Consider the following 23802-nt stretch of genomic DNA (forward strand, 5'->3'; position numbering starts at 1 on the left):
TTTTGTTGATGCCTCCTTCTGGAGGTTCAGTTTAAGAGAATTTTTTTTTGTTTTTTATTTATTTTTGAGAGATAGAGAGAGACAGCGTGAGCAGGGGAGGGTCAGATTGAGAAGGAGACACAGAACTAGAAGCAGGCTTCAGGCTCTGAGCTAGCTGTCAGCACAGAGCCTGATGCGGGGCTCGAACCCACAATCGTGAGATCATGACCTGAGCTGAAGCTGGACACTCAACCGACTGAGCCACCCAGGCACCCCTGGAGGTTCAGTTTAAACAAAAATGTGCTCGCTGTTAATACGACTCTACTTTGGATTTCACGAGGCCTGCCAGCTCCTGAGAGCCTCATTTCTTATGATATTTCTGCACCACTTGTCACACAGAACAAGTGTTGAAATGGTTTTTTTAGTTTTCCATTTCTCTCTTTCTCTCTCTCTTTCCCTCCCTCCCCAAAACAAGTGGCTTCCAACAGTGATTAGTGTTTCTGACAACTCCATGCATTGGCTGGACCCCACTTGCTCCTGCCTGACCTGCCCCTGGGGCTGAGGCCGCTGGGAGAGCCAGGCCTCTGTTCGCGTGGTGTCACACCCTCCCGGAGGCTGGCCCAGGCATGTTCACGTGGCCACTCAGACCCGAAGCAGCAGCACTTTCTAGGCCTCGGCTTCGTCCTGTTGGCCAACATCCCATGGGTCAAAGTGAGCCACGTGATGAGGCCCAGCTTTACCAGGCAGCGAAGTAGCCTCCACTTCTAGAAAAGAGCAGGAAAGATATTGCACACAGGCGCGCACACTGGGGTGGGGGAAACCCGTGGCGAAGTTCGCAGGCTACCACCCCTCTCCCTGATGTCGGCTTGTGGTTTTACTAACGTGGCTCCCCTGGGTTTTGAAATTTTGAAACCTGTGTCATTGTTGTAGGTGAGATGACATGTGCTACCAGGTGATGTATGGAAGGGTCCAAGCACTGTGTTGTACACCCAGAACTAATATTACACTGCGTGGCAATTAACTGGAATTTAAATAAAAACATAGGAAAATGGGGTGCCTGGGTGGCTCAATCGGTTAAGTGTCCGACTTCAGCTCAGGTCATGATCTCAAGATCCGTGAGTTCCAGCCCCACGTTGGGCTCTGTGCTGACAGCTCAGAGCCTGGAGCCTGCTTCGGATTCTGTGTCTCCCTCTCTCTCTGCCCTTCCCCAGTCATCTTGTATCTCTCTCTCTCAAAATGAATAAATGTTAAAAAAAAAATTTAAGGTGACGTGCAAATACAGGTCCCATTGGAGGACATTTACCTTATTTTACATAAACGCACATATGTATGTAGCCATTTAGAAAGGGAATATCTTCCCAAACTGGGAACTAGACCTTCTTCCCTTCTTTCCCTCCCTCCCTCCTTCTGTTCCTTTCTTCCTCCTACTCTCCCTCCTTCCTTCTTTCCTTTTATATTTGATTTTATAGTGTTTTGTTTCTGTTTCTTATATTCTTATACGGGTAAGCCATTTGTTCGGTGTGTGAGCTCCCATGTTTTGCTGACGATCACATTGCCCTGTTAATCAAGGAAGAGACTAGAAGCCATACCAGTCGGTCCTAGTTCTCTGCGGCCTAACCCATGGTTTTCTGATTTTCGTTGCTTCCGAAGGCACAGCACTGAAAGTGACGACTGTGTCAGTCAAGAAGGAAACAGAAGATCCTAATTACTATCCATATAACATGCAAGGTAATCCCATTTTATTTTAACTCTCTTCTCCAAATGTTTGTGAAGGAAGTTTTTTGTTGCTGTTGTACTTTATAAAATTAATTTATTTTGAGAGAGAGGGAGATAGAGAGCGAGTAGGGGAGGGGCAGAGAGAGATGGGAGAGATTGAATCCAAAGCTGACTCCGAGCTGTCCGCACAGAGCCCGATGTCAGGCCCGAACTCACAACCACAAGATCATGACCTGAGGCAAAAGCAAGAGTCGGATGCTCAACCGACTGAGCCACCCAGGTGCTCCTGTGATGGAAAATTTTAATGAGCCCCCTTCTGGAAAATAGGCCAAAGCAATACGTTTACTGGGATCTAGCGTACTGCAGTTTAAAATAATGTCAGTTATGAAATAGATTGTGTTCAGCCTAAATCCATATGCTTCGAGGCACATGTGAAGGTAGAGGTATTCCGGTGTGTTGTACTTGAGTTTGTTAAGTACTCTTATTTTGTGTGTTCTAAAATGCGCCCCCAATCCTCCTCTCCTGTCCCATCTGTCCCCTAAATTACTGAGAAAATATCAAAAGATCAAATAATTCAGGTACCCCTTCTTAACAATATATGCTTCATTGATGTCATACAAGTTAAACGGGGAGCAGCAGACACTGACTAGCGGCACAGGTGGGTGGCCTGTGCCCTCGCCTGGCTTGGTCTTCTCCCCAGAGACCGGAACCTCGCCGGACCCCAGCATGGTACCAGTTTGACGATGTGGTGTTGTAGGGAATGGTTCCACATCCTCAGATGTGACCAGGTTTGAAGTGCTTCCTACAAAATCTTAGTTTTGAAGTTTTCCTGCAGCATTACAGAGCCCTGTAATTTAGAATGTTTTTTCAGGGTGCTGGGTGGCTCAGTCAGTTGAGCGACCCACTCCTGGTTTGGGCTCAGGTCATGATCTCAACAGTTTGTGAGTTCGAGCCCTGAGTTGGGCTTTGCGCTGACAGAGTGGAGCCTGCTTTGGGATTCTCAGTCTCTCTCTAAACAAACAAACAAACAAACAAACCACTTTTTTCACTCTGGAGACCAGTGAAAGCATCTATTGTGACAACACCTGGGCGGCTCAGTTGGTTGAGCAGTTGACTTCGGCTAATGTCACAATCTCACGATTCATGGGTTTGAGCCCCGCGTGAGGCTCTGTGCTGACAGCTCGGAGCCTGGAGCCTGCTTCCGATTCTGGTCACCCTCTCTCTCTGCCCCTCCCCCGCTCACACGCTGTCTCTCCCCAAAATACGTAAACATTAAAAGAAATTTTAAAAAAGAAAAAAGAAAATGTCCATTGTCACTGCTCAGTCCTGGACCAGAATGAACCACCCCCCCCACACACACAGGTGGCCTGCTGCAGTCTCCAATCCTGTCCAATCCATCCTACCCCCTGGCCCTCAATCATTTATTCTCTGAGAACAGGGTCTGTCACCTCCCTCCCCCGCCCACATGTCATTTCTGGTCCTCATCACCTGTGGAGCCCCTGTTTCCCACCGTGCTCCCCGTGATCACCCTCCCTTGGTTCTTCCGTAAGCATTCCCCGAACCCTCCTTCCACCCAGCATTCATGTGGGCCAGTCCCTCTGTGTGCGTCCGTTCTGGCTCTGCAGACTTCTGGCAAGTTCCACCCTCTTTCTGGGTACAGTCAGAATCTCAAGTCCGGCTGAGGACAGGCCCCACCAGTGGCCAGCTTCTGGTGGGAAGACGACACAGCATCTCAGCCCAGCCCGGCACCCTGAGCTCAGGGCTTTGCACACATCAGGCACTCACCTGTGCTTGCTGAACTGAGAAGGTCCCTCCCAAAGAATCAGTGTAACCTCTGTTTCTAAATCACTCCACGTCATTTTATTTTATTCTATTCTATTCTATTCTATTCTATTCTATTCTATTTCATTTCATTTGTTTATTTTTATTTTATTTTATTTTACTTTATTTAAAATTTTTAAAGCCTCCAGGCTGGAAACATTTTTTTTTTTGAGAGAAAGAGCATGCATGTGCCCGGGCGAATGGGGGAGGGACAGAGGGAGAGAGAGAATTCTAAGCAGACTCCAGACTCAGCACAGAGCCCAACATGGGGCTCAATCCCACAACCCTGGGATCATGACCTAAACCAAAATCAAGAGTTGGACGCTAAACCAACCGAAACCCCCCAGGTGCCCGCTTTGGGAAAACTGCATGTAATTACATCTTGCCTCCCAGGAATATACTTTTCAACTTAAACGATCTTGGCATTTATCAAAATGAGTACAGTCAGGAATATAGGATACTTACAGATGCTGCTCACAAAGGCAGCAGTGAAATAAATAAATGATTATGTAGATGTACCTACAATCATTCTATATCACTTTTTCAGAAAGCACATTATTTAAAGAAGAACATTTCTGTTGAATGTATAATTTATAATTTCCTCCTGCTTGGCTTAGAAATGACAGAACTATTTGAGACATCTTTGTACAAAAACTTCTTCTTAAGTTGGGCCTCTTCCTTCTTGATGCCAAAAGGGTTAAAATTGCCTGACATCATGGACTATATTCCATAACATTGAATGATTTTGCAACCATTTAGGTAAACTACTCACATGTTGAACTACTGAGGTCTTTATATATCTTTTAAGTAAGGGAGAAATGTTTCAATCCATAAAGACATCAAATGTGACCTCAGAATGGCAAGTGATGCTGGCGGGGCCCCCGGTGATGTCTGTTGTGGCCCTACTGGGGCCCAGGAGCTTGGGCAAGGTTTAGATGAGAGTCTGACTCTTCATCCCACCCCACCTGGACCTCACAGTCCGTCTGCAGCACAGACCTCTTGGAAGACCCCCGACACACATACCAACTTGACCATCATGGAGGCCGTGAGGTCCTGGAAGTTCTTCCATGTGGGCGAGGACCCCCAACTCCAGGGCCCCTGCAAAGTAGAATGCACGGGACAGGCTTTGCTAAGATACCCTGCACCCGGGCTCTTCGATGTTGATGGACATAAGAGAATCAACACCATTTGGTTTTTTCCTCCTGCTGACACGGGAACATTTTGGGGGAGGAGTCTTCCAGGAAGAGGGGAAAATGGACATAAAAGCCCAAGATCAAGGAATTAACATTGTCTTCCACATCACATCACTCTGGAACTCCTCTGCTTCCCTGTTCCCCCTCTGAGTATGTTGAACCCCACAGGAAAATGCAGAATACTCTCATTTTCTAAAGGTCAGCTCACAAGCAAACTTGATTCCGTCTATAATCTTTTAGTGCCGCTTGCCATGTTTCATAATAGATTCACAGGTTTGGGGTGTCAGGGTTTGGGGAGCTATCTGCCGACCACAGATACCAAAATTAAATGACAGCATTAACCTAGATGACATGGACAAACTACTGAAACTGATCAGGGAAAACACAGAATGTGAATGGTCATAAACAAGGAAAGCGAATTAGTCATCAAAAATTTCCCACTCAGGAGCAGACGACTTCACTTGTGAATTTTACCAAGTATTTAAAGAAGAATTAATGCCAATTCTTCACAAACTCACCCAAAAACTAGAAAAGTAGAGAACGCTTCCTAGCTATTACCCTGATACCAAACTAGACAAAAAACAACGCAAGAACAGAAAACTAGAGACCAATGTCCCTTATTAATATACATACAAAAAAAACCCCAACAAAATACTAGCAAATGAGTCCAGCAACATATGAAAAGGGTCCTACATCATGACCAAGTGGGGTTTATCCTAGGAATGCACGGTTAGTTCAACATATGGAAATCAATCAGTAGACTACAACATAATGGAATAAAGGACAAAGCCACACTATTATTCCAATCGATGTAAGAAAAAAAGTATTGGACAAAATTTACATAGTAAAAACAGCAAACTGGAGTTGAAGGGAACTTCTTAACCTAATAAAGAACATCAACAAAACCCTATACCTAATATCCTGCTTAATCATTAAAGACTAAAAGCTTTGCTGAAAGACCAGGAACAAGACAAGGATGATTGTTCTTGCCTCTTCTTTTCAGCAAAAGGTACTAGAGGCTCTAGGCAAAGCAGTTAGGTAAGGAAAATAAAATGGCATCCAAATTGGAAAGGAAGAGATTAAAATTTTTTCCTTCCTTCTTTCCTTCCTTCTCTCTTCTCTCTTTCTTTCTTTTGAAAGAGCACAAGCAGGGGAGAGGGGCAGAGGAGGAGAGAGGGAAAATCTTAAGCAGACTCCATGCTCAGTGTGAATCCTGACACAGGGCTCCATCCCACAACCCTGGGATCATGAGCTGAGCCAAAATAAAGAGTCAGACATTTAACCAACTGAGCCACCTAGGCACCCCTAAAACGATTTCATTTAGAGATGACATGACTTGTATTTAGAAAATTCGAAGGAGTACATACACACACTTATTGGAACTAATAAATGAGGTTAGCAAGGTTGCAGGATACAAGACCATTATACAGACATCAGTTGTATTTTTATAAGTTTGAAATGAACAATTGAAAAATGAAATTAAGGGGCACTTGGCTGGCTCAGTCAGTAAACATGCGATATTTGATCATGAGTTTGAGCCCCACGTTGGGGGTAGAGGTTACTTTTAAAAAATGAAATTAAAATTCCATTTAAATAGCATCAAAAGTACTTTAAAAAATACTTCCAGGCTCCTGGGTGGCTCAGTGGGTTAAGTGTTCAACTTCAGCTCAAGTCATGATCTCACAGTTCATAGGTTCGAGCCCCATGTTGGGCTCTGTGCTGACAGCTCAGAGCCTGCAGCCTGCTTCGGATTCTGTGTCTGCCTGTCTCTCTCTACCCCTCCCCAATTCACGTTCTCTCTCATTCTCAAAAATAAACATTAAAAAAAATTTTTTTAATAAAAAGAAAATACTTCAGGGGCAACTGGGTGGCTGAGTTAAGTGTCTGACTTCAGCTCAGGTCATGATCTTGCAGCCTGTGGATTTAAGCGCCTGGAGCCTTCTTCAGATTCTGTGTCTCCCTCTCTCTCTCTGCCTCTCCCCCACTCACACTCTGTCTCTCTCTCTCTCTCTCTCTCTCTCTCTCTCTCTCTCTCTCAAAAATAAATAAACATCTAAAAAATGTTTTTAGAAGCACCTCGGTTGCTCAGTCAGTTAAGCAGCCAACTTCAGCTTAGGTCATGGTCTCATGGTTCGTGGGTTTGAGCTCCACATTGGGCTCTGTGCCGACAGCTCAGAGCCTGGAGCCTGCTTCAGATTCTGTGTCTCCCTCTCTCTCTGCCCCTCCTCTACTTGCACTCTGACTCTCTCTCTCTCTCAAAATAAATAAACATTAAAAAAAATTTTTTTAAGTTTTTAAATAAAGAGTAAATTTAACCTAAGAATTACAAGACTTTACACTGAAAACTATAAAACATTGTTTAACAAATTAAAGGAGACCTAAATAAATGGAAAGATGTTCTGTGTTCATGGATTGGAATTTCTTAAGATTCATATGGAAATGCAAGGAACCTGGAATAACTAAAACAATCTTGAAAAAGAACAGAGTCAGAAGACCCACATTTCCTGATTTCAAAGCCTACTTCAAAGCTACAATTATCAACTGTGGTCCTGGCATAAGGATAGACAGTGGATATTCAATGGAATAGATTAGAGAGTCCAGAAATAAACTCCTATTTTTATAGCTGGTTGATTTTCAACAAAGGTGCCAAAACAATTCATTGGGGAAAGAATAGTCTTTTCAAAAAATGGTACTAGAATAACCTGATTTCTACATACAGAAAGATCCATTTGGACATCTACCTCACACCACATAACAAAAATTTAACTCAAAATGGATCAAAGACCTAAATGTAAGAGTTGAAAACTGTGGTGCACTTAGAACTCATAGACATAGATGTTTGTGACTTTGGATTAGACAGTGATTTCTTAGCTAGAATAGCTAAAGAAAAAATACATTAAACTGCATGAAAATTTAAAACTTGTGCTTCAGAGAACTCTATCAAAAAAGTAAAGAGACCACCAGTGGAATTAGAGGAAATATTTTCAAGTTATATGTCAGATGAGGATCTCATATCCAGAATAAGAACTGTTTTAACTGAACAGTGAAAACGCAAACTACGTTATTTAAAAATGGGCAAACGGAGGTGCTGGCTGGCTCAGTCAGTGGAGCATGTAACTCTTGATCACGGGGTTGTGAGTTCAAGCCCCACATTGGCTGTAGAGATTACTTAAAAATGTAATATTTAGGGGCGCCTAGGTGGCTCAAACAGTTAAATATCTGACTTTGGCTCGGGCCACAGTCTCACGGTGCGTGAGTTTGAGCCCTGCATCAGGCTCAGAGCCTCGATCCTCCTTCAGATTCTGTGCCTCCCTGGCGCGCTCGCTCTCGCGCTCTCTCTCTCTCTCTCTCTCTCTCTCTCTCTCTCTCTCTCTCTCTCTCTCTCTCTCTCTGTCCCTACCCAACTCTCACTCTTATTTCTCTCAAAAAACATAAATAAACATTAAAATTAAAAAGGCTCTCAAGATCCCATAGTGAAAAAAGAGAAAATGGGGGGCATGGAAAAACAGGATACAGAGTTGGTGACAGTTGGCACGAGGGAAGGGCACATGTCATTATCATACATCTCTGTTTTTGTAGGTTTGAAAATTCTCCAAAGTGGAGATAAAACTATAAAAATCATAAAGGATCATTTGTGTGAATTTTATTTCAATGAGTCAAAGTATTTTTCATGCACATTACTGTGTGGGTCTTGAACTGTTTGCATGGTTTTACGTTTTTTATTTATTTTTGAGAGACAGAGAGAGACAGTGCGAGCAGGGGAGGGTCAGAGAGAGGGGGAGACACAGAATCCGAAGCAGGCTCCAGGCTCTGAGCTAGCTGTCAGCACAGAGCTGGACACGGGGCTCAAACCCACGAACCATGAGATCTGACCTGAGCCAAAGCCGGACGCTTAACTGACTGAGCCACCCAGGCGCCCCTGTTTACATGGCTTTAAATGGACTCTTTTTTCGGGAACTTGAGTGGCTCAGTCAGCTAAGCATTCAACTCTTGGGGCGCCTGGGTGGCTCAGCGGGTTAAGCGTCCAGCTTCGGCTCAGGCCAGATCTCACGTTTGTGGGTTCGAGCCCCGTGTCAGGCTCTGTGCTGACAGCTAGCTCAGAGCCTGGAGCCTGCTTCCGGTTCTCTGTCTCCTTCTCTCTCTGACCCTCCCCTTCTCATGCTCTGTCTCTCTCTGTATCAAAAATAAATAAAACATTAAAAAAAAAAAAGCATTCAACTCTTGGTCTCGGCTTAGGTAATGATCTCACAGTTCATGAGTTCGAGCCCCGTCTTCATTTCTTTGCTGACACTGTGGAGCCTGCTTGGGATTCTCTCTTTTCCTCTCTCTGCTCCTCCCTCACTCACAATGTTTCTGTCTCTCTCAAAAATAAATAAATTTAAATTTTTTTTACTTAAGTGATTCTTGTTTACATTTTGTATTGCACTCATTTTAAACATCTGTATCGTTTGCTTCCCTTTCAGAAAGCCATCATCCTTCTGGGAGCGGTGAAGTAATAGACATGGAATTACCAGTGGAAGGTTAGAAAGCCAGGAATTTCATCCCTTGGCTTGTTTGGTTTTGTTTTGTTTTTAGTTTACAGTATTTTGCAGAGAACACAGCCTTTTAAACACTCATGACATAGGTTTGAAATGAAGGCAGCTTCCTGGTGTGCCTTCTTAGAAGACCACCTGAGTCTTAGCTCTGAGACGTGGCCCTCAGAGCCCTGTCCCTTCTCCCCTCTCCGATCTGTAAGCGATCCTACTGAAGCCCCTGGATTAGAGGGCGTGCGGTAAGAAAACTTTCCACGTGCTCCATTAGTTGCATTATTCCATTTTGTCTTCTCGAGTGGGCATACCGAAATTCTTTTTTTTTTATGTTTATTTATTTTTTGAGACACAGTGAGTGACCCAGCATGAGTGGGGAGGGCAGACAGAGAGGGAGACACAGAATCTGAAACAGGCTCCAGGCTCTGAGCTGTCAGCACACAGCCCAACTTGGGACTCAAACTCATGAACTGCAAGATCATGACCTGAGCCAAAGTTGGACACTCAACTGACTGAGTCACCCAGGCGCCCCAGTTTTTTTAATGTTTATTTATTTTTGAAAGAGAGAGCACATGAGCAGGGAAGGGGCAGAGAGAGAGGAAGACACAGAATCAGAAGCACACTCCAGGCTCTGAGCTGTCAGCACAGAGCCCAACATGGGGCTCGAACCCACAAACTATGAGATCACGACCTGAGCTGAAATTGGACACTTAACCAGCTGAATCACTCAGGCACCCCTATTTATTTATTTTTGACAGGGGATGTGCAGAGAGAGAGAGACAATCCCAAGCAGGCACGGGGCTGGAATTCATGAACCACAACGTCATGACCTGAGCGGAAATCAAGAGTTGGACACCTTACTGACTGAGCCATCCATGCACCCTTGTGGTCATTTTTAATAGCTTCTCTGATTTGGAGGCACTTGAAGTCTTTATCACAGGGGACAGTTCCAATGGTCCCTGTCAATTCTCTGATCTTAAAACATTTTGATAGATTTTGCCAGAGGACACACTACACTGTAGTCTTAGAATTGTTCGTTCATTCACAGAATCCATCATCTTGAACTAAATTGCCTTAAACAAAGAAGACAAGGCCATTATGTCATTATTCAGCTCCTGTTCACTTTTCTGAATTATACATGTTTTATTATGGTAACAAACACGTAACATTCACCAAGTGTGCGGCTCAGTTAAGTGTGTTTGCCTTGTTGTGAAACAGGCCTCTGAAAGTAGCAGATCTGTCTCCACAGCCCCATTCCACCTGCTGTCTCTGTGAGTCTGACCACTCTGGGTACCTCTTGTGAGTGGAATCACAGGGGGCCATGTTTGTCTGTATGTGACTGGCTTATTTCACTGGGTTAAACACCCCTAGGGGCTCACCCATGTCATAGCGTGTGGCAGGATCCTGCCATTTACTTTTCGTTTCTTTCTCCTCAACTCCTTCTCTGCCCTTCTCTGGATGTTGGGGAGGACAGTTCTTGCAAATTCAGTTTCAGTGTGTTCTCCCTGACATCATTTTCTTTCCCTTGTTGAAGCCCATTAAGACATTGTTTGGGGGAGCCCGGGTGGCTCAGTCGGTTAAGCAGCTGACTTCAGCTCACATCATGATCTCACAGTTCATGACTTTGAGCCCCGCGTCGGACTCTGTGCTGACAGCTCCAAGCCTGGTGCCTGCTTCGGATTCTGTGTGTGTGTGTGTGTGTGTGTGTGTGTGTGTGTCTTTGTCTCTCAAGAAAATGAATAAATGTTAAAAAAAAATTTTTTTAAAGAGGAAGGCCTACATGGGAAGCCAGGTAGAACTAGTATGGAATGAGTCAGAAAGATGTCACTGGATGTTGGTCTTTGAAATACTTTGTTTCTGAAGATATTTTTTTTAAGTATTTTTTTTCCTTTTTAGTAATCTCTTCACCCAACATGGGGCTCGAACTCACAACCCCAGATCAAAAGTTGCATGCTTTACTGACTGAGCCAGCCAGCACCCCCAAGAGATTTTTTATTATTATAGTACAGCAGAAAACCCATGTATGACGAAGCTGAATCTGTTTGATATTTTTTTTTAACTTTTTAACTAAAGATTCACAAAAAGCTGCAAGAACAGTCAGGGAGGCCTGGTATGCCTTCACCTCTTCCCCCCACACGTTACATGTTCCATTACCATGGACCGCTATCCAACCAGCTGATTGGCTTTGTCTCTCTCCCTTCACGAACAATTAATGGAAGCTTTCTTCTTTTTATTTTTTTAAATGTTTTAACATTTTTTTGAGAGAGAGACAGCATGAGCAGGGGAGGGTCAGAGAGAGGGGGAGACATAGTATTTGAAGACAGGCTCCAGGCTCTGAGCTGTCAGCACAGAGGAACCTGAGATCATGACCTGAGCTGAACTTGGACGCTTAACCGACTGAGCCACCCAGGTGCCCCTAATGGAAGCCAGAGTTGGGGGAGACCATCTGGCCAGGCTTTGGCCTGTCGATCCTGTTGACACCTATCGAACTTTACAGGTGTGTCATAATTCTCGCAAAGGAGAAAAATCTATTGTGACTCCATGTCATGTCCATAGTCCTGGGGGCCCCAGAGCACAGGGCTTTCTTTTATCCCCATGATTCCGGACAACCAGGAAATGCTATGACCACAGGAATGCCTCTAGATGGACATTCTGTGTCCGCCGACGTGGGTACCTGGGTATTGTGTTATAATATCAGAGAAGTCCTTCTTTCCCCTTACCCCTTACAAGGTTATCCTTTCTTACCCTGTGATCCCTTTTAAAGTTAAGATTACAGTGGCTCCTGGGTGGCTCAGTCGGTTAAGAGTCCGACTTTGGCTCAAGTCATGATCTGGCAGTTGACGACTTGAGCCCTACCTCAGGCTATATGCTGACAGTTTGGAGTCTGGAGCCTGCTTCGGATTCTGTGTCTCCCTCTCTCTCTGCCCCTCCCCACTCATGCTCTGTCTCAAAATAAAATAAACATTAAGAAAAATTTTTTAAATCTTAATTAAAAATTGTAAAAAAATTTAATAAAATGAGAATAAAGTTAAAATTACCTTCAGGGGTGCCTAGGTAGCTCAGGTAAGTGTCTGACTCTTAATTTTGGCTCAGGTCATGACTTATGGTTCATGAGTTCAAGCCCTGCATCAGGCTCTGCACTAGCAGCACGGAGCCTGCTTGGGATTCTCTCTCTCTCCCTCTCTCTTTTCTCCTCCCCCACTCGTTCTCTCCCTCCCTCTCTCTCTCAATAAATAAATAAACTTTAAAAAATGACTTCAGGTTTAGGGGCGCACTGCTGGGTCAGTTGGAAGAGCATGTGGTCCTTGATCTCGGGGTTGGGAGTTTGAGCCCCACAGTGGATGTAGAGATTACTAAAAAAAAGTTACATAAAAATAAATAAACATTTTTTTAAAAAATTACTTTCACGTTTATACTCTCTCTGTGTTAAGTATGACACGTATCTAAAATGCCAAGATAAGCTACTCTTTGGGTAGAGAGGAGTAAAAGGGTGGGACATGAGGTTACATAATAACAAATGTCATTTTAGACTTTTTTTTTTCAAGATTCCACTCCGCTTGTCCCTTCAGATGCATGTGAGGACCCCGACGCGGAGGTGAAAATCGAAGGTTAGTTGCCAAAAGCCTCGGCAGAGGGACACACTGCTGAGTATGGCGTTCATCCGTTCCTAAAGGGATGATTATGGGGGAAACAGGGACGCTGGCATGGGGGGTATGTATGGGGGAATGGGGTGTGTGTGTGTGTGTGTGTGTGTGTGTGTGTGTGTGTGTGTGTGTGGAGGGTGGAGGGGTGTGTGTGTGTGTACGTGTGTGTGTGTTATGCCATGCAAATCAGCGCTGTGCCGTGCTATGTCGGTGCTGTGTCCCGAGTGAGTGAAGAAAGAAGGGGGATGGGCAGGGAGGGCTCCGTGTCCCTCAGAAAACACACCCCCTCTTCCGCTAGATGGGTAAGGAGTTCACAGGTGACAACCGACTGGGCCCGGAAACAATAAACTCCGTTTAACTGCAAGTATCTAAAGAAAGTCAAGTTCAAAGTGTGGTTTTAAAAAGATTTATGTTTTAAGATCCACCATGTGGATCTTTCAGAGATTTACACACTGACGTGTAATCTCTTTGGGTTTTGTTCAGACGTCTGTTTAAAAACCACATCCAAGGGGTGCCTGGGTGGCTCAGTCGGTTGAGCATCTGACTCTTGGTTTCCGCTCAGGTCATGATCTCACGGTCCGTGAGTTTGAGCCCCTCCCTCCTTTTTTTCCCCCTTTACTTGTTTGTCTTGTTTTTTATGTTCTACATATGTGTGAAATCATACGGTATTTGTCTTTCTCTGATTCATTTCGCTTAGCATTATACTCTAGTGCATCCATGTTGTGGCAAATGGCCACAATATTTTTTTAAAAATTTTTTAACATTTATTTATTTTTGAGAGACAGATCATGAGCAGGGGAGGGGCAGAGAGAGAGGGAGACACAGAATCAGAAGCAGGCTCCAGGCTCTGAGCTGCCAGCACAATACCCGATGTGGGCCTCGAACCCACGAACCTGGGCCACCCAGGTGCCCACAAATATTTTTTAATATTTATTTTGAGGAGAGTGTAAGTGGCAGAGGGGCAGAAAGAGGGGGGACAGAGGATCTGACGCAGGCTCTGTGCTGACAGGCTGACAGCAGTGAGCCCGATGTGGGGCTCGAACTCATGAATCAACCTGAGCAGAAGTCAAACCATCTTCTGCTGAACCATCTAGGTGCCCCAAGATTTCATTATTCTTTATGGCTGAATAATATTCCATCATATATATACACCACATCTTCCTTATCCATTCCTCTGTGAATGGACATGGGCTGCTATAATTTATAATTTGGCTATTATAAATAAGGCTGCGATAAACATCGGGGGACATGTATCCCTTTGAATTAGTGTCTTGGTGTTATGGGGGTAAGTACCCACTAGTGTGAGTACTGAATTGTAGGGGAGTTCTATTTTCGTTTCTCAAGGACCCTTTGCACTGTTTTCCACAGTGGCTGCGCCAGTTTGCAGTCCCACCAACAGGGCGAGAGAGCGCCTTTGTCTCCACATCCTCGCCAACACTTGTTGTTTCTCGCGTTGTTGACGTTAGCCATTCTGACAGGTGTGAGGTGGTATCTCCTTGTAGTTTGAGTTGCATTCTCCTGTTGTGAGCAACGCTGAGCTTTTCATGCGTCTGCTGGCCATCTGGATGTCATCTTTGGAGAAATGTCTGTCCACATCTTCTGCCTGTTTTTAATTGGATTGTTTGCTTTTTGGGTGTAGAGTTGTACCTGTTCATTATCTGTTTTGGCTACTAACCCTTCATTGGGCGTGCCATTTGCAAATATCTTCTCCCGTCCCGTAGTTTGTCTTTTAGTTTTGTTGTTTCCTTTGCTGTGTAGAAGCTTTGTGTTTTTATATAGTCCTCACAGTTTACTTTTGCTTTTATTTCCCTTGCCTCAGGAGACATTTCTAGAGAAATATAGCTACAGCCAATGTCAGGGAAATTACTACCTTGTTCTCTCCGGGGATTTTTATGGTTTCAGGTCTCACATTTAGGTCCTTTATCCATTTTGATTTTATTTTTGGGTGTGGTGTAAGAAAGTGGTCCCGTGTCAGCCTTCTGCGTGTCGCCGTCCAGTTTTCCCAACACTGCTCGTTGCGCTTGTTGAGGAGACTGTCTTTCCCATCAGATATTCTTTCCTCCTTTGTCAAAGGGTAACTGACCGTATAATTGTGGGTTTACTTCAGAGTTCTCTGTTTTATTCTGTTGATCTATGTGTCTGTTTTTATGCCAGTCCCACACTGTTTTAATTACTACTGATTTGTAATATAACTTGAAATCTGGAATTGTGATGCCTCCAGCTTGGATTTTGTTTTTCCAGATTGCTATTCAAGGTCTTTTGTGGTTCCATACAAATCTTAGGATTGTTCTAGTTCAGTGAAAGTTGCTGTTGGTAGGGATCGGGTTGGCTTTGGTAGGGATTGCGTTGAATCTGTAGACTGCTTTGGCTCCTATGGGCATTTTAACAGTATTTGTTCTTCCAACCCACAAGCATGGAATGTCTTTCCATTTCTTTGTGTCGTCCTGAATTTTTCATCGGTACTTTATAGTTTTTAGAGTAGAGGTCTTCTCACTTCTTTAGTTAAGTTTATTCCTAGATATTTTATTGTTTTTGGTGCAGTTGTAAGGGGAATTGTTTTCTTAATTTCACTCTCTGCTACTCCTTTATTAGTATGCAGAAATGCAACAGATTTCTGTATATTGATTGTATCCTGTGACCTTAGTGAATTCGTTTATCCATTCTAGTAGATTTTTGGTGGAGTCTGTGAGGTTTTCTGTAGATAGTATCATGTCATCTGCAAATAGTGAGAGCTTTATTTCTTCCTTACCAATTTGGATGCTTTTTATTTCTTTATGTTGTCCAATTGCTGTGGGAGTCCTTTTTGTTTAGAGATAATATTATGTCCCATGACATGCCACAGGGTCTGAATTGATTGCCACAATTAGGGGAATTTTTAGATTGAATGATTGTTCCAATCTGGACTTGATTCTTCCATTTATACTTCCTATATTTGAATTCTAAAAATGGTCTCATCAAGTTAATTGTTTTCAGAGGAAAATCCCTCTTGTCACTATTTTTTTTAATTTATTTTGTTTTAGAGAGTGCATGTGCATGAGTGGGGGAAGGGCAGAGAGAGACAGAGAGAATCCCAAGCAGAATCCATGCTGTCAGCGAAAAGCCCGATATGGGGCTCGATCTCACATACTGCGACATCATGATCTGAGCCGAAATCAGGAGTCGGCCACTTAGCCAACTGAGCCAGCCAGGCGCCCCTCATCACTGTTTCTAACAGAGGAAAAAGTGGGTGCAGTGTAAGTGCCCAGCAGTTAGGGGTGTGGCCATCCACTGGGAAAAGTGCTCGTGGCCACTCAGTGAAAAACAAAGCTGTCCGGCCCAAGATAAGTTAGGAACAAAACAGAGGGAGACTCATGTCATAATTATAGCAGGATCTCAATTTTGTTTAGAAAGAAATGTTATAGAGAAAGAGAAACCTTAGGAGAAAATACAAAAAAAAAGGAAAAACCCTAGCAACCAGTTTTGGAATTACACGTGATTTTACTCCTCTTCCTTTTTTCCTTTCACCATTTTCCCCGCTCCACAGGAAGCGTAGATGCGTTAAGTGTTAGGGGGAAAAGTCAGGCCCTGGCCCCGATTGGTTCTGTATGAGGGACCGCCTCTCTGCCGGGTGTTAGCCTTGACAGCTGTTAGAGACTGTGGGGCAACACCATCAGGATAACTGGACCCGGAGGGGATGCTTCCTGCCTGGGAACCAGGTCCCGACCACAGGCAGCAGGGGTGGGTGGATGTTCCCTTAGATGGTAGATTCGTGCTGATTCACTCATACTGGAAGTCTGTGGGGCCGGAGTGGGTTTAAACCTGAAATTTACATTGCCCAATTTCAGAGCCATCATAAAGCCTCAGTGTGGCATCTGGTACCTCCTATTCTGAGCCATATGTGAGGGTTTTTTCCCCTTAAAACCCCACAAAAGAAAACCCTGAATTTACTTTAAATGCTCTTTATTGTGATGAAACTAACATTATATAAAATTAAACATTTTAGAATAAAGGATTCCATAGCATGTAGTACATTCACGGTGTTGGGCAACCACCACCTCCCTCGAGTTCCAGAACATGTTTGTGTCCCCAGAAGGACACCCCGTACCCATTACCATCCCTTCCCATTCCTTCCTCCGCAGGCCACAGCCATCCAGCCATCTATCCTGTGTCTGGGCTTACCATCTCTACAAAGTTCAGACAGGTGGGGTGCACAGTATGTGACCCTTGGGGCCTGGCTTCTTTCACTTAAAATCTCCAAAGTTTGGGGCACCTGTTGACTCTGTCAGTTGAGTGTCTGTCTTCAGCTCAGGTCATGATCTCACAGTTCATGAGTTCAAGCCCGCATTGGGCTCACTGGTGTCAGTGCAGAGCCCACTTTGGATCCTCTGTCCCCCTCTCTCCCTGCCCCTCCTCTGCACGCATGCTCACTCACACACTCTCAAAAATCAATAAACATTTAAAATGTTTTTTTAATCTCCAAAGTTCATAGATGTCGCGGCATATGACAAAACTCCCTCCCTTTTTCAGGCTGAATAATGTCCCACTGGGTATGTACGCCATGGTTCATCCATTCTTCCATCAAGGGACGTTTCGGTTGTTGCCTCAAAGTACTTTTAAGAATATGACATTGGGGCTCCTGGGTGGCTCAGCGGTTGAGTGGTCCTTGATTTCAGCTCAGGTCATGGTCTCATGGCTCATGAACTCAAGCTTCACGTTGGACTCCGTGATGTCAGTACGGAGCCTGCTTGAGATTCTCTCTTTACCTCTCTCTCTGCCTCTCCCCTGCTTGTTATATCTCTTCCTCTCTCCCTTTCTCTCTCAAAATAAACACTTTTTAAAAAAATGTAGCATAGCAGAACATAGAGTTGTCAACTCACTACGTTATACACCTGAAACTAATGTGACATTGTGTGTCAACTCTCCTTCAATTAAAACAAGAAACAGGGTCACCTGGCTGGCTGTGGGAAGAGCATGGGACTCTTGACCTCAGGTTCACGAGGTAGAGACCCACATTGGGTGTAGAGTGTATTTTTAAATAAGCTTTTGTTATTTTTATTTCTTTAATGTTTAGTTTTGAGGGAGAGAGCAAGAGCAAGCAGGGTAGGCAGAGAGAGAGAGGGAGACAGAGGATCCGAAGCAGGCTCTAGGCTCTGAGTTGATAGCACAGAGCCTGATGCGGGGCTTGAACCCACAAACTGAACCATGAGATCATGCCTTGTGGTGACGTCAGGCGCTTAACCAACTGAGCCACCCAGGTGCTCACTTTTAAACTAACTTACAGGAGCACCTGGGTGACAGTCAGTTGAGCATTCGACTTTGGCTCAGGGTATGATCTCGCAATTTGTGGGTTCGAGCCCCACGTCAGGCTCTCTGCTAACAGCTAGCTCAGAGCCTAGAGTCTGCTCCGGATTCTGCATCTCCCTCTCTCTCTGACCCTCCCCTGTTCATGCTGTCTCTCTGAGAAACAAATAAACCATTAAAAAATTTTTTAAACTAACTTACAGTTGAGCAGTCAACTCAGAAAGACTTGTTTATGTACAGTGACAGTTTTAGGAGAGTTAAGATTTACACCCGTTTGTGAAAATACCATCCATTTATTTGAAATGTGCAGGGCTGTGAAAATGGATTGACTGCCAATTAATGCATTAATTACAATTGGATTTTGATTAGTTTTCAAATTTTGCTTGGTATGTTTTATGACAGAGTTTACATTTTGAAGAGTCAGTTTTATTTATTTTTTTAAGTTTATTTGGGTTTTTAAAGTAATCTCCATACCCAACCTGGGGCTCGAACCCATGACCTCAAGATCAAGAGTTACATGCTTCTCTGCTGGAGCCAGCCAGGGGCTGCTGGAGGAGTCAATTTGTGTGTGTGGGGGGGGTGGGTTTATATATATATATATCTATATATATATAGATATGTATATATATGTGTGTGTGTGTGTGTGTAGTTTATTTACTTTTGAGACAGAGACCAAGCACGAGTGGGGGAGGGGCAGAGAGAGAGTGAGACACAGAATCCAAAACAGCTCCAGGCTCTGAGCTGTCAACACAGAACCCGATGCGAGGCTCGAACCCATAAACCCTGAGATCATGACCTGAGCCGAAGTTAGATGCTTAACAGACTGAGCCACCCAGGCACCCCAAGGAGGAGTCAGTTTTTAGGATGCAACATTAGTGCTTTATTGAACATAATGCCTTATCTTCTGGCACTATCTCTGAATTGATTCTGGTAACCAAAATTGGTTCTGGGCTTTTTGCAGGCATGACAGTGTAAAGTGCCCTGTTAAAAGTTTTTGTTTGTGTGTTTGTTTTTTAATTTGAGAGGCGGGAGGTGGAGGGCAGAGAGAGAGAGAGAGAGAGAGAGAGAGAGAGAGAATTCCAAGCAAGCTCCACACTCAGCATGGAGCCCGATGTGAGGCTCAATCCCACAACCTCAGGATTGTGACCTGAGCTGAAATCAAGACTCGGCCACTCGACTGACTGAGCCACCCAGGCACCCCGGGAAGGTTTTTCTTACTGCAGGTTGATGATGATGAAAATGACAACAATTTCAGTAAGTTCTTAATCTTCAACCAGGTTGTTAAGGATTGGGTTTTCCAGGACCTACTAGATTTACCAGCAAAACGAGTCATTCTGAGGTCAAGAGTTGGAAACTTTCCCACATTTCCTCCCCAGATTCTGTGTTTGAAGCGGCCCCAGGTCACTGAGGGAGAACCTGAGGGCTTTTGTTGACGATGGGGCTCTTTCTGTCTCTTTGAGGTTTTGCTCTTTAGATGCAGAAAACCATGGGGCGCCTGGTGGCTCTGCCAGTTAGGCCTTTGACTTTGGCTCAGGTCAGGATCTCATGGTTCCTGAGTTTGAGCCCCACGTCGGGCTCTGTGCTGACAGCTCAGAGCCTGGAACCTGCTTCAGATGCTGTGTCTCCCTCTCTCTCTGCCCCTCCCCCACTCATGCTCTGTCTCTGTCTCTGTCTCTCCCTCTCTCAAAAAATAACATTTAAAAAAATTTTTTAATTAAAATTTTAAAAAATGCAGAAAACCAGATGCCAGATGATTGATCGATCACAGAGCACATGAATTGAGCTTTGAATTCTCCAGGGCCCAGAAGCGTCCCTTTACATTTCCCACATACTACTTCATTGTGTTTATCATTTGACTAGAAAACGTGATAACGTCTGCTCTGCTTTTGCCATTTAACCCTGTCTGAGCCTTTCCTTGACTGTTAAATCGTTTTTCAAAGCTTCTGAAATGTTCTCATGGACACTTATGTCCTATTTCCTCCCCTTCCTTTAAAGTGAATAACAACAAAGGAAACACACTTTTAAACATACCTTTTAAGTCACATTATACTGACAGTTGCACGAGTGGCTCTGAACTAAATGAAAACAGTCATGCTCTTTCCCCTGTGACCTTGACACTGAATTGCAGAGACCCAGGTGTCAGTTAATGCCATGCCACCTTGTTATCCTGCAGCTAATTGTTCTCCGAGGCTTTAAAACTCGAATCCGTGCTCCGGATCAAAGTAGCACCTTGACATTCTTAGAGGAGAATTGACCTAATTTTCTTCCAGTGCTGAATTTCTGTTTCTGCTTTTAGGAAGCACAGATTCCCCCAGTGTGACAAGTTCTGCAGCGGGCGTTGAAGACCTTAACATCGTTCAGGTGACAATTCCAGGTATGGAAGCTTATCTGGCTTTATCATAATTTACTTTTTATGTTTCCTTTTGTTCTATTTTTTTAATGTTTATTTATTTTTGAGAGACAGACCACAAGCAGGAGAGGGGCAGAGAGAGAGGGAGACACAGAATCGAAGCAGGCTCCAGGCTCTGAGCGGGCAGCATAGAGCCCAACTCAGGGCTTGAACTCACAGACTGCAAGGTCATGATCTGAGCTCAATTTGGACACTTAACTGACTGAGCCACCCAGGTGCCCACCTTTTGCTCTATTTTAACCATTTTGTGACATGGGTTAGTCCCTTGGAGCTGGTATTTATTTATTTATTATATTTGGCTTCACCTCGTCAACTAAGGAATGAAAATTCAGGAATATAAAATACAGATTGTCACACACTGAATATCTTGCTTATATTGATAGGGAAAATCTGTTGTAAGGTGGCCGACAGGACTAATAGGAAACACCTGTCCCTGATTGATGACGAATGCGGAAGTAACAGGCTATAAATTGTTACCTCTGCTGATGCTCAGGGCTCAGCCCTCTGGAGAGTGATCTCCTTTTAGTCCTCCAATGCAAAGTAAACCCCCTGCCTTCCAAGATCTCTGAGTGCCACTTGGTTCTTCCGCCGGGTGATCCAGACCAGATTCCGTAATGTTTGGTTCCCTGACCGGGAAACCCAACTGCACTGGCCCGTTGTTGCCACCGGTTTGGGAAAATGGCGAGGCGGTGACGGAACGAGGAATCACAAAGGAGAAGGTGCGCCCGGAGTGTCGGCAGTCACCAGCTCGGTCACCTCGGGCCGCCCCGCTCCGCCGTTCCCGCCGGACTCGAGGAGACTTGGCAAGTGAGGACCTGGAACCGAGTTGGAAACCGGTAAGGCCTGGGCCCTAAATCTGTCCTGCCCACCCATAGCAGTAGAAGGCGGACCTGATCACTCCCTGGAGACCCCAGTGGCCTCATCTGTAGGAATTCTGTGGGAGGGAATGTAATAACCTCTGGTGTGTATGTGAGTGTGAATGTGCGGCTCAGTCTGGCTTGCCTGCCGGGTTCGATTCTGTGGCCCCACAGGTGGTCACCCTTAAGGTCCCCAAAAGCCTACGGAGTCTGAGCAGGCCCGTCTGTGACTCCGTGGTGAACAGCATACAGCCTATGGTGGCATCGGAATAGTTTCCTATTGTAAGTCACAAAGCTGAGACCGCTACGGCTAAGCGTCACCTAAGTTTCTTCGGGACACCGCCAGACGGGCATCTGACTGGCCTCCTCATTAGAGGGGGCACCCCTACCTACCCCTTTGTCTTTGCGACACCGTTTCACGGGAACATTATGGGGCTGGGACAGAGCAATCCCACAGTTCTTGAAACTGATTAAGAACTTTGAGAAGGGGTTTTCGGGAGACTGTGGAATTAAGATGACCCCCAGCAAATTAAGGACCCCATGTGAGTTGGAATGGCCCACTTTTGTGGTCAGATGGGCCTTGGAGAGAACCTTAGATGTCCCAATGGTCTGCCGCGTCTGGCACGTTGTTACCAGAGACCCAGGTTACCTTGATCAGGTCCTGTACGCCAACTCCTGGTTAGAGATTGCCCCAAACCTCCCCCCATGGGTGCGATTTACCTGCAAAGAACAGGGACAGGCTAGGGTACAGAGGACCCGAGCTCCGCAAATTCCCACCAGTGATCCAGAGGAAGAACCAATTTTGCCACAGTCACATGCTCCCCCGAGACCATCAGAACCTGACCCCCTGGCTCCCGAGACTCCGCCACCTCCGGACTCGACAGATTCTCTCTCCCCCGGACCAGCGGCCAGACTGCGCCCTCAGCCAGGTGCAGGTGCTCTCCAGATGCCGGTACGAGAGACGAGTGTGCCGGCCAGGACACCAGGACGAGGGAAACCTGAGACATGATGAACAGGGAACCCTCCAGCCTGGCCACTCCATGATGTATTACCAGCCTTTCTCCACTACTGATCTCCTCAATTGGAAACCTAGCACACCATCATGTTCTGGAAAAGCCACAGGCAATAATAGACCTAATGGAGTCCCTCTTCCAGACCCACCGACCAATTTGGGGAGACTGCCAACAGCTGCTCCACACTTTAACACTGAAGAGAGACGGAGAATTAGGAGAGGAGCTCGGCAAGACCTTGAGGAACAGGCACCAGCCGGGGTTGTCGGTCCTGGCACCTGGGCTAGAACTGCCGCACCTGAAGAACGTCCTGTGTGGGAGGTCACTACAGGAGAAGGACAAGTCTGCATCTGCCGGCACCAAGAGGCTCTCCTCCGGGGATCCAACTAGGGGCTAAGAAGCCCATGAATATGACCAAGATCTCATTCATTCAGCAGCAAGGGGAACCTCCTGGGGATTGTTAGGAGAGGCCATTTGAGGCATTCACACCCCATCTGATCCCAAGGCACAAGAAAGCTTACACAGTAAGCAAACGCCTCTCTCATGGCCCAAGCTGCCCCAGGCTTCAGAAGGAAGCTCCAAAAACTTGAGGGTTCCAGTGGACTGAACGTCACACAGTTGATTGAGGTTGCTAATAAGGTGTACGTGAACAGGGAGGGCAGTGCCGAGAAAAAGATGGGGAAAAGGTTGGCCTCCTCGCCACTTCTATAAAAGAAAAGGACTATGAAAGGATGGAGACGGTCCCACCACCAAAAGGGGGAAGCTCAGGACCCCCTTAGCAAGGGATCAATGCACCTGCTGCAAGGAGAAATGGCCTGGCAGGTGAGGCAGCTAAACTAGCAGCCATGAGGGAGGCAACAGGTCCCCTCCCTTACTATGACTCTGACACCCCCCGGCAGAGACCCCTGCACTAAAAAATACTAAAAAGGAAAATAAATGGGCTGAAATCTAGGGGGCCACCCAGACCAAGGAAAGAGGGTGACAACTGCTAGATGGGTGCATCTCGTGCCAGCAGCCCTGAGGGCATCTAGTTGGCAAACACCGTCAACTCGCCCGTCTAGGAAAAACTGCATTAGCGGCCCCCCTCAAAAAGCAATACTACATCAGCCAGCTGCCAGCATCGTGTCGAGCAATAAGCGAATGGTGTGTGACTTGCACCAGGAATAATGCCTGCTCCGTGCTGCCACCCCTGCCCAGTGTCCAAAGGGTAGGAGCCACCCCCTTTGAAGATCTAGAAGTAGACTTTACAGGTGTCCAGCCAAGTCAAGGGTATCGATACCTCCTGGTAAGTCTGTACATACTCGGATAGGTTGAAGCTTTCCCTACCAGGACAGAACAGAGCTGGGAGGCAGCTGAAGCCCTCCTA

General features: G+C 45.4%; 1 protein-coding gene across 5 annotated transcripts in view; it reads left to right on the plus strand.

Annotated features, from left to right (window-relative positions):
- The window catches only part of LOC115298217 (general transcription factor II-I repeat domain-containing protein 2), a 52510-nt gene that overhangs the window by 19424 nt on the left and 9284 nt on the right, over window positions 1-23802 (plus strand). For 4 of the 5 annotated variants that reach the window (XM_029946691.1, XM_029946695.1, XM_029946694.1 and 1 more), the window contains exons 8-11: window positions 1630-1707; window positions 9173-9229; window positions 12781-12843; window positions 20456-20533. In XM_029946691.1, the coding sequence (XP_029802551.1) occupies window positions 1630-1707; window positions 9173-9229; window positions 12781-12843; window positions 20456-20533 (276 nt within the window). The remainder of the gene's footprint in view (window positions 1-1629; window positions 1708-9172; window positions 9230-12780; window positions 12844-20455; window positions 20534-23802) is intronic. The other variant, XM_029946693.1, reaches the window with a different exon arrangement.

Source organism: Suricata suricatta, chromosome 8 (assembly GCF_006229205.1).
Source record: "Suricata suricatta isolate VVHF042 chromosome 8, meerkat_22Aug2017_6uvM2_HiC, whole genome shotgun sequence".
NCBI classification, from domain to species: Eukaryota; Metazoa; Chordata; class Mammalia; order Carnivora; family Herpestidae; genus Suricata; species Suricata suricatta.